This window comes from Natrix helvetica, assembly GCF_964273705.1.
Source record: "Natrix helvetica genome assembly, chromosome: 5".
Lineage (NCBI taxonomy): Eukaryota > Metazoa > Chordata > Lepidosauria > Squamata > Natricidae > Natrix > Natrix helvetica.
The window spans coordinates 50898308-50909816 of NC_138551.1; the positions used below are offsets into that span (position 1 = coordinate 50898308).

Consider the following 11509-nt stretch of genomic DNA (forward strand, 5'->3'; position numbering starts at 1 on the left):
CCTGAATTGGGGGAAAAAACCCATCCCCTTTCATCAAAAATCAATCAAAGGTCCTCAACTTTGCTCTGGGTGAATTTAGTTTAGAGCCTGGATTTTGCCCTTTGCAATATCCACAGAAATCAATCTCCAGTGGGGCTCCAACTCATTTCCAGAAAACTAGTGGGGAAATGGTAATCTACACCAAGGGTAATGACAGTGTTTCCTCTCCTAGTGCCTTCTACGGGGTTACAATTTCCAGAACTCACAGGTAGCACTGCTTTCAGATGGGAATCCTAGAAGTTATAGTCCCAATTATGGCTGGAAGGCTCCAGACTGAGAAAAACTAAGTCACTGGAGGCAGTTTCCCGCTGGGGGTATAACAACCCAAGTTGTTTGCCAGGAACTAAACACATTGTAGCTCTGGGGCTTAGCATCTATTGCCTTTGTCATGCTTCTTCTGTGCCCTTCTCGGTCATCCTTACACTTGGAGAGGCCCCGTTGAATTCCTGCATTGAAGCGTACACATCTTGGCAATTAATGCAGGCTCTGGGGAGCAGACAGAACACCCCAGGCCTTTCTGAGAATCCCACATCCAGACTTCATGGCCCTGCCCAGATTGGCACATTCAAGAGTCTGGCCTGCCTTACTAATTTGGCATCTCTAGAATCCCTCCCACACACAGAGGACCCTTAGTTTCTCACTGTCTCGCTTTTTTTAAGGCAACAGAGTGCTCCCCTTTTGAATGTTACCTTCAAGGGACGGGAATATATCATATTCAGAAAAAAATCTTATTCGCTTCTCTATTAGCCTGGCAGCCTGAAGTATAGGACGGGCAGTGACCTTGACCTGTCCTTTCTGGAAAACTGGATAGGTGCTCGGTCCATGCAAAAGGGACACATGATGAACTGTAGAACCTTCCAATCCCTGCAAACTGGACTTACGGTATGCTATGAACCTCCTCCTGGCCATTTCCCTAGGATTTATAGCACCATGCATACAGCCCTGTGCTTATATAGTAGTGATGAAAACAGGACTGCTATCGCACTCAGAAATCCAAGAGTGATGCAGGAAGGTTCTCAGCCACTCAAGGAATGGCTCTTAGGTCTAGTCCTGGAAGAATCCCACATATGCAGGTTGTTACCCCCAGATTTGTTTATTCCAGACAAATGGAGAGCTTGCTAGTGTCCTTCAGAGAGCAGGGAGGGAAATGATGCACCGAGCTAATAGGAACCGGCAAGATTCCATTATTTCCAAAAATCACTGATAATAGAGTATATGTATTTAAAGAAAATGATTATGACTTCTTGTAAAAAGAAATTATTTGAAGGCATTCCCATGGATTTCAGTATTGCACAACAGGCAGTCACGTTTCTTGAGTTGCAATAAGTTTAAAACTTAAAAGCAGCTGCTCCCTGATCTTTGACTGAATTCCATTTGTTACACTACTCTTTTTCTTTAATCTCTATTGACTGAATTCTACTCTCCTTGTCTTGGGTGTAAACCTGCAACTCTCCCTTGCAGTTCTCAACTACAAGCAACTGAACTGTTGTAAGTTGTCTCCTAAAGCCTTCTTATGCCAAACTAAGTAGATTTTATTATTTCCAAGAAACTGACCCATTATTGCAATACAATTATAAACCCGAGTTTATCAGATTTGCTCTTGAGTATTTACAGCTCCACAAGCCACATCCTACGTTTCCCACTGAAAATCCCTGCAGATTTTATAATTGATTTCAAGGAATACAGATTTGTAGATGCAGCACTTATACCTGTGGTAGTGTAGATAGATTGGCTTAGAAACAATGGTCCTGAGAAAGAAGAGGTACTTTGAACCGAGTAAAATAATTCATTTCAGAATGCCCTCTTGTTCTCTTCTTGTCAAATGTACAATGCGCAATTCCTGTTTCACTCCTGATGCCCTTTCCACGGTACCTGCAGAACAAGCTACCTCACTTCAGATGCACAACCATCCCTTCTACGTGTTTTCATCATCTGACTATTTAACTGACTATTGCATGCCATGACGACAGCAACGTCCGTACCTACCCTACAGCCATTTGCGGAGCCAGTGGCAGGGCTGCCATGTTGAAAAAAAAAAGACCTGGGAAGATAGATGTCAAGATTAGCTTCGCTCTTTGGCGATTATCCCAATGAATGTATTCCAGAGTAAACAGATTCAACCTGAACCTGGGTCTGCTTCTAAAGTATTGAGGACAAAGGCAACCGGCCGAGTCCCCGAGCACTTTATTTCTTTTACCTCGTCACTAATTTCTCATTTTTTTTCTTGCAAAACAAACCACCCTCTATCCCACTTACACACACACACACACATACACACTCACGAGCACTAGTAACCCCACGGAAGAGCTCTCTGCCCGAGTTTCAGGCCCACTTTTGGTATTTCAAAAGAGGGATGGAAAGTCTGCCTACCCCAAAAATCCTCTGAATTTTTGGTATCACAAAGGCGAAGGCGGTTCAGTTCTCGCAAAGAGAGAGGCCGGGTATGAATTAGGAACCTTCCCCTCGTTTCTCCAGCCGCCTCCCTCGAGGGCCGCCCTCACCTCGGGTTTGTTTCTCAACCTTGGCGACTTTAAGTCCTGTGGACTTCAACTCCCAGAATCCCCCAGCCAGTTGGCTGGGGGATTCTGGGAGTTGAAGTCCACAGGACTTAAAGTCGCCAAGGTTGAGAAACACTGGGCAAACCCCAGCAATCCCAGTGAGAGAGAAGGGTCGAGGGACAGGCATGTCCCAAACTGCCTAGAGGGACATCTAATCACCGTATTTATTTTAAATAAAAAAAATCTACACTCCGCTTGGCTCCTAGGCTGATGCAGCGTAGTGAACGTAAGTAGAGAGGGAGCCGTCAAGAGGAGTGGCTGAAAGCAACTTTTATTTCCTGCGACAGGGACATTCGGTATTTACCACGATACAGTTGCCCTGCTAGAGGCGCCCTTTAGCGCATGCGTGCGGGTGCTTGTAAGTGGTCTCGCGAGAAATCAGCAGGGGCTAAGAGGTGCGGGGGTGGGGGGGAGAGAAAGGGAAGGGAAGGGTGGGGGTGCCTTTTGTAACTTTTAAGTTTGCTTGCCGGGTTTGAATGATTGGCAGGCACCCATCATCCTCATCTAAAGATCTTTGGGATAGGTGCAGAAAGAACACCTATTTATTTCACACACACGTGTAAATTAAAGGTTTGGGTGGAAGCGAATTCCGACGAACGCCTAGAGACCCATCCCCTCCTGACGACCCTTGAATCCTTATAGAATCCATATAGCCCGTCCTTTCCCTCCCCCGGTCCCTTTTGGACAATCATTTCTGTCCCTGCCTGTCACATCAGGTCGGTACCGTATAAAACTCAACGCAGGATCCGGCTTGCCTGCAGCCACCTGAACCGACCTTTCGTAGACCTGCAGAAGGGAAGCCCCGCTGTTCTCGTCTGGGAGATCAGCGCCTGATTCCGAGACATCCTATTATAAAGCTCACAGGGCGATCTAACGTCAAGAGGACCGAGCCCTTCTCCGGCATCGCAATGCCAAAGGACCTTCTAACAAAGATCGCCACGGCTTCTGCTCGTCCGTGCGCGCGCCTGCGATTGATTGAGCGCCACGGCCATTTGTCAAAACAAGAAATCTAAAGGAAAGCAGCGTCTCTGGATAAAGTCAAGAAAGAAACCTAACCATTTAGATTTAGGATGCTTCCCCTTTCCCCTAAACCCCTTGTAGCATTTGAGGTGACAAATCACCCAATATAGGTCTTTAAAAATAGGTCACTGCATAAAGAGACTCCCAGAGAGCAATAAGAAAGGTAGGCGAGGACTCTTTTCAGGAAATAAACCCTTTGACTTCGCTGTCTTATTTGCTGCCTGGCATGAACTCGGCACAGGACAAACAGCGCTTCTAAATGCGGGAGGGGGAGGGGGATGAGGGTGGGCTTTCTCTCTTGGCAGCAGCCCCCAGATGGCATCAAATGCCAATCGGCCAGGGGTTATGGAAAGAGAGGTAGGCGGGAATAAATAAAGACACGAAATCCGCCGCAACCTCCTCTGTAATTCATGTGGGGTTAGCGTACTATGAACCTTTTACATCACAGATCACAAGCTGCCCTTTTTAGTTTGTCGAATTTAACGAGGGCACCTGTTTTGCACCCACAGTCATTGGTATAACCCCTTCTCTATCTTATTCATAATCGGAGACAGGCAACAAGGGAATACTTGCATTCATCATTTCTTCATTACTCCGTGAGTTCCAGGGAATAATGGGTTGAAATGGGTTTGAAGAGAAATAATTACTCTGCTTTAAATCCTATCTTAATCCGACCGATTGGTGTGGAACAGAAACCCCGTCTCTCCTTCCCCACTCCCTTTATTTTTTTTCAGAAAATAATTTTTGCTTCCCCACCCCATCCGTTTCTTTGTTTCCCCTTGAAGGGCTACCATGTTTTATAGGAATAGTCAAATATATGCCTTCGGTGTCGAGTGCAGAGCTGGAGAGATCCGAAGCCTCTCCGAGCTTCACCGGAGCGATGGCGTTAAAATACAGCTCTTGTGCCTTTTGTTGAGCTTCGCCAAGGAAGGTGTAAAAGAGATTTATTGAATTTTAGCTTAACAGACATGAAGTTTCACGGGTAGATCATAAATAAGCGGGAAAGGCGGACTGGGGAATTGAAGGTTTCCTCTCAGTACCAGAGCCTAGGCGTGAAATGGGGCGGGGGGACGCGAGGAGGGTGATTCCAGGTAATCGTTTGTGGAAAAAAGTCACTCACCAGAACGACAAACACTGAAGGTGCAAGAGGTTCATTCAGCTTTGCTGGCATTCTGGAATGTTCCTCTGCCCCCCCTCCCTTCCCGGGAGCCAATCTGGTTGCGATTTCAACTGAAGGAGGGCTTGGGGGGGGGGTGTCAAAACCCGATTTAGGTAAGTAGTGTCACCTGAAATTGTGAGAGCTCTTCGTTTATAAACAAAGGGCCTTGGGAAAGAATAATATCTCCACAGGCATCAGTAACGCGGCTACCATAGTCAACACCTACGCGACCATCACCCTTCGCAGCCCTTTCCTCCTCTCGAAAATGACCGTTCCCATTTCAGATTTAACTAGATACTAAAAAAAATCTTAGAAAAAGGACTCTGCCTCCAAAGGAGGGATATAATTCGGAATTCGATACTTTCATATTTTTCTCTCTTTTCAAAGCCAAGAGCAACTGACGAAAAATGTCCCCCCCCCCCGCTCTCTTCTGAAAGCGAGCGAGCGAGAGATAGAGAGAGCAGGGTCCCAAATAAACCTCCCCTGACTCTCTGGATCCTTTACCACCTTCTGATCTCCTCTAGCCTTTCAGCCAGCCTTCACGAGAAGCAAGAAACGACACGGCCCCTCTGGGCTCCAAGTCCTTCACCCCCAAGAGCAGTATTTCTGCTTAAGCTTTTGTGGAAGCCGTAAAAAAAAAAAGGGGGGGGGTTATTGTGGGAGAGAAAGGCGAGGGAAGCCTTCCTTGTCAGGATCATCTGGAGTTTTTAAGGGAAATGAAATATCTTCCTTCCGTTCTTTGGTGGGCCTTTTCTCTTGAATTATAGCTCGAGCTGCAGGAGGACTGCACGTTCTCGTTTGCTTTCCCTCTGCTGTCCTCGAGGTATTACCAGGCATGATATATTTTCTAAAGCTTAAGCTCAGCTCTTTGAATGTACTATGCAGAAAATGATGTAGTAGCATTAACAGTAATAGTAATAATAATAATAATAATAATAATAATCTACTGAAGGCAATGTACGGGAAATAAATTGGTCACAAAGCGGCAGGAGCCAAGAACACTAGTTAAGTATATTGTGGAAGCAAAGTAAAAAGAAAAATCAGAGATCGCCCTGTTTCTTAGGTCTGGACACAAACGTTATAGCAATATATGAAACAATTCATTAATATTTTAAACAAGAACCAAAACAAACAACCCCTCCCCCACAAAGAAATAGACAAAAATTGCTATTGAATTAGTCCAATCATACGCTATACAACGGGAGAGAAGTAATATATCTAACATACAAGCCCTTCTAAATTGTATTATTTTAGATTAAAATATATCCCGAACTTTGACTTTATTTCTGAACTCTTATGTAAAGCTTGCTAAAAAATTTTTTTAAAAAAATCACACAAGTTGTGGGCACGCACTGATGGAAGCTTCTCTGAGCATTGCAATTAAAAGGTACGTTCTTATCACTTCGGAAAATAGAATGCATAAACATGCATGCAAAATTAGAATAAGCTTTTGACGAAAAATAATCCTTACCTTGTGATAAGTTCATTCCTTCCGCCTTTGGTTAGAAATAATGATGGTAATGATGATGATGATAGTACAATTTCTAAAAGTCTAATAATCATCATACTGAAAGACGGGAGGGGGGGGTAGGAACTGGAAAGGATATTGATGGGATTTGGGAGGGTTATTTAATTTCTCTTCCAACCACACTGTATTATCCTGATGCAATAAAGCCAGGCTGTAATGTAATTTTAAAATATATACGTCCAAGCAAATAGTGGGGACAGAATATGACAAGGGTATTTCCACATTATAATTCAAGTGGGCTCCACCTACCCTCCGCCTCCCAATTAATGGCCTAACCAAGTTGCGAGGGAGAGCCTGCATTGGCCAGACTTGAAAGGGAGCGAGGAAGAGGCAGGCAGAGAGAGGGGCGAAAAGGGTCAGGATCGCCTCCTAGTCAACAATCACTTGTTAGCCAGAGTCAATTACCTCGCCTCCGTCTCTCTCTCGCTGCTTTTTCTGCCCCAGCCCGAGGAAGAAGAGGCTGGCTGGGGAAGAGATCCCCCTCTTGCTGGGGAAGAGAGAGAGGGAGAGGGGGGAGAGAGAGAGGGAGAGAGAAGAAGAGAGACAGACAGAGAGAGAGGGAGAGAGAGAGAGAGAGAGAGAGAGAGAGAGAGAGAGAGAGAGAGAGAGAGAGAGAGAGAGAGAGAGAGAGAGAGAGAGAAGGGGGCATCTGGAACTACTGGGGAGGGGGTGTCTCCTAAAATAGCAGCTGCGAAGAGCAGAGCCAGATAGAGAATAAAGTGGGAAGAAGCGCCTTAGCCACCTTTTCCCTGGGCAGGACTGCAGACTCTTGGCCGTCCAGGAAGGGCTCGTCAGCCCCTCTTTATCCCGGCGCTCCCCATTCTCCCGTCCCATGGCCATCAGCCCTGCTATAGGGTAGCGTGGCCGTGGTTTGGGTTAGGTTGGGGTCTGTTTTGTTTTGCCTTTTCTTTCTTTTGGTGCCCCCCCCTCCCTGCCTCCTCTTCGCTTCTCCGCCTTGGCGATTGCAGGAAAGAACGGCGGGGGTGTCAAAGCAGGCTGAGAGGAGCCAGGAAGTGAAAGGGGGTGCCTTAGTGGGGAAGGAGAGGAATCCCAAACACCCGGCAAGCATGACTTCCAAAGACGAGGGCAAAGCTGCCTCGGCCGAGGAACGCCGGAGAAGCCCCCTGGACCACTTGCCACCTCCGGCCAACTCCAACAAACCCCTGACGCCCTTCAGCATCGAGGACATCCTCAACAAGCCCTCGGTGAGGAGAAGCTACACCATCTGCGGGACTGCCCACTTGCTTTCCGCCGCCGAGAAGCACCCCCCGGCTGCCCTGCCCCTTTCTAGCCGGGCACTGCTCTCGCAAACCTCGCCTCTCTGCGCCCTCGAGGAGCTAGCCAGCAAGACCTTCAAAGGACTGGAAGTCAGCGTCCTGCAAGCGGCAGAAGGTAAGGCGAGGGGCCGGTTGACCGGGCCGGGCCTCCATACTTGTAGGTGGTGATGAGATGTGGGTAGAACCGGGAGTTGTCGCGATTGCGTTGGTTGGAGCGCGTCCGCTGAGAACTTCCCCGGCAGCTGGCTCGAGAAATAAGAAGTCAGGGCGAGCGGCTTCTTGGAAGCCAACCAACGGGGCCCCCTAAAGCAAGGAGCAGTTCCACCTGCCTAAGGTCTCTAGGTCGGACCCTCTTACAGGAAAGTAGGGAGGTTTTTGCAAATCAACGTCTTCCCTTCTGTCTCTCCCTCCCTATTTAGACTTTGCTGGGTTAAGCAACCCTCACGTGAAATCTGGGCGACTAAACCCATTCGATTTCCGCCCTCCACCTCCAACATTTCTATAGCGGTCCTGACGCCGTGGGCCCTCGGTGGCCAGGAGGGCCGGGGCCTTGGAAGCTGGGGCCTCCTCCTCCTCTCCCTCTAGCCGGGAAGGAGAAGAGTCCCGCTGAATCTGATCTGGCCTGTGCGCCACAACACCGGTTTTCGGGGGTCTTTCGCAGATAGCGAGGCGTGAGAGAGGCCGGGATGGGTGTCCCCCTTAGGCCCTGCGGCTCTTGTCCCCCGCTCCGGTCCTTTCGGGCCCCAGACTTGGGAGAGGGAACCTGGAAGGTGGGCTGCGGGCGGGCGGGCGCGCGCGTTCTGTGCCTGCGGGCCCGTTTTGAACGAGGGGGGGACTGAAAAGCCTTCTTCTGCCTGTTTGCAGGAAGGGATGGGATGACTATTTTTGGCCAGAGGCAGACCCCCAAGAAAAGGAGGAAATCTAGAACAGCCTTTACCAACCATCAAATCTACGAGCTGGAGAAGCGCTTTTTGTACCAGAAATATTTGTCCCCCGCTGATCGGGACCAGATAGCCCAGCAGTTGGGTTTGACCAATGCCCAAGTGATAACGTGGTTTCAGAATCGCAGGGCCAAACTCAAGCGGGACCTGGAAGAGATGAAAGCAGACGTGGAGTCTGCCAAGAAACTGGGACCCAGCACCCAGGTGGATATTGTAGCCATTGCTGAGCTGGAGACGACCCCTGAAGGGAGAGCGAAGTCCCGCTCCCTTTCCCCTAGCCATCCCAAACATGGACTGGAAGGTAACGGGGCCCTCCAGCTCTCCCCGGCCTCTCCTCTTACGGACCAGCCGGGCAGTAGCAAGGACTGCTCGGAGGACGAAGACGTGGAAATTGACGTCGATGACTGAATGGTAACAACGGTGATGGCGGCCCTCCTCCTCTTCCTTCTGTTCTCCCAGCTCTTATTTTGCCTCGCAAACAAAAACAAGCAGAGAAATGGCCCAGGCATTTCCTCTCCCCCCCCCTTCCCACCTCTTGGCAAGGAGAGAACTGCGTCCCTCCACGCTTCTTCCTCAGCAGCCCCGGGGGGAGGAGGGGGGGGAACCCGCCGGACTTTAGGAGGAGTTGGAACTCACTTCCTTGACAACTCGGTTGTTTATCCCTCCAACAAAAGCAATAAGCAATATAAAACAATCACACTTGTGACCATGACAGCAACAACAACCACGGCGAGGATGATAGTATGAATCAATATCCCAACAGCTGCCTAAACAGGTAGCTCTCATTTTTGGAACTGTGCAATTATGGGTAACTTCTGTATAGATATATTTAAGCATATGTATTGGATACTTACTTTTTTAGGGTTTTTTTAAATTAATAATATACATTTTTGTTGTTGTTTATAAGAGAACTCATAACCTTGGGATAAATACCGTTACTTCAATGCCTTGTTAGGAAATTATTTTGCCTTTCCCCCCCAAAAAAAATTACTCCATGTAAAATTTAAGTTGAACACTGGCTAAGCAGCCTTTTCCTTGCATGTTTCCTATATGCACGATCTTTATTTAATTTATTTAATTTGGTTTATTTCACCTTTATTATTTGCTCCTATTTTTCTGAAATATTGCGGGGATATATCCTCTATGGAAGTTTGAAATATATACTTCCCCTCCCCCATCCCCCTCAGCACCTAGGATTTGATCTCAAGTGAGATTCTGCCTCATTTTATCAATTAAAAACTATTTTTACCATTTATTGTTATTGTTGTGCTTTTATTTAAGAAAACGAAAGGCTGCCTTTTACATTTTTATATGAAGGTGATTTCAGAAAAGAATCTAATTATTTTGTACTCTTTTTTAGAATTGTCTTGCATGCTAGAAAAATAGTAAGACTATTATGATTGCCAATAATAATATAAATAATAAATAAGTCCTACATCAACAAATGAGGATATTAGCACTATAAATATAAATGTACATATTTTTTTCTTTGATCTGTAAAAACAACAGTTTTAAAGGCCTGCTTATTTAAGTCACCACAGAGACAATGTTGTGGTCTCTTAAAGTTGTACAGATGAGATTTTTCCTAAACAATAAAACCTTTAACATTTTAATATATGGGTTTTTAAGGTTTTCTTTGAGAATTACGTTCTTAGAAAGCCGGGTGGTTTGGGATTCAAATTTAATTCCTTAAAATGCTTTAAGAATAGTGAAGTTTGCTTTTAGCTACAGAAGGACAGAACAAGTTAGCTGTCTTTTTGAACTGAGTAATTATCAAAAAGAATCATTCATTTCAAACCAACCCCAATCGGTCAAGGAACAAAAATAACATTGGGACAGGTGCCCTAAAGAAATAATACTTTAGGATGCGTAATTGTGGAAGCTATCAAATGGTGCAACTTCTATGGGGGGAAAAAACAACGATGAGATTTTGAAAGAAGACCTGTGTGCCTCTGTGTGTGTATTTGCACACATATCTTTATTTTAAAAGGTAGCATAGAGGAGATACGTTCCTGAAGCAGATTTCTCTGTGTTGCATGCAGAATTATCACATTTATCATTTGGATTCCACTTTTATCTATGGATTCATTTCTAGCAAGGAATTTTTAAAATATAAAGTTATCTATTACTAAACCACGCACTACTGATACGGATTTTTTCTTAAAAGAAAAAAGTTAAATCACTTGCTTTTGTAAAGGGAGTGAGAAAGAAACACAATACATATTGAAAATCATGACACCCCCCCCTAATTGTCAAAAGAGGAACTGGGGGAAGGGGAAAACCTTCAGGTGAATGTTAGTTTCTTGATTATCACTTTGGGGCCAAATTGTATTTAATTTCCACCCCTTCTTTTTTATTCTTTTAAATGCATCTCCCTTGCCGCCCAATAATAGCTCGTTCTGGGTTTTTTTGTTTTTTTGCTTTTGACCGTCCAACGCGTGTTTTCCCATTCTTGGTGAAATTTATGTGAGAAATGCAAACCTGGCGGACCCCGCGGCCAAGCTTTGAGGGAGGGGGCAAAAAGAGGAAGAACTGGGGGTTCCAACTAACGGGGGGGGAGCCTCGAGTTTCGTGTGCGTGTCCCGGGGAGGGCTTGGGGGAGCAGTTTCTCTCAGGCGAAATCAATCTTTCTCCCCTTTGGAAATGGATGGCGTTGTAATTTTTAGCGTAAAGCATGAAAACTGGGGACAAATGAGGCCTCTTCTGTGAAGTGACAAGCGACAATGGGGCCTGCGCTGCCTCCTGCGGCTCGCCGTGCTGAAAGAAGCGTGTGCCTCCATCGTGGAAAGGACCAAACCGCTTGGAGACCATATGGTTTTTGAACTTTCCTCACCATTTCCAGACAATTTGATGGATTAGGTTAACCCTCCCTTCCACTGTTTAACTCCGCAATAATGGGAGTGGAGCTCTCTGCCCCCCTTCAGCCCCCCCTCCCTGCACCAGGGCATCTGTGCCTTTCGAAGGGCGCTTCCATTCTTCTCCTTTCT

General features: G+C 46.4%; 1 protein-coding gene across 1 annotated transcript; it reads left to right on the forward strand.

Moving 5' to 3' along the window:
- Window positions 1-7371: 7371 nt before the first annotated feature.
- LBX1 (ladybird homeobox 1) lies at window positions 7372-8930 on the forward strand (the record flags this gene model as incomplete). Its single annotated transcript, XM_081954319.1, has 2 exons — window positions 7372-7696; window positions 8446-8930. The coding sequence occupies 2 exons, from the start codon at window positions 7372-7374 to the stop codon at window positions 8928-8930; spliced, it is 810 nt and encodes a 269-aa protein (XP_081810445.1).
- Between the last annotated feature and the right edge of the window lie 2579 nt (window positions 8931-11509).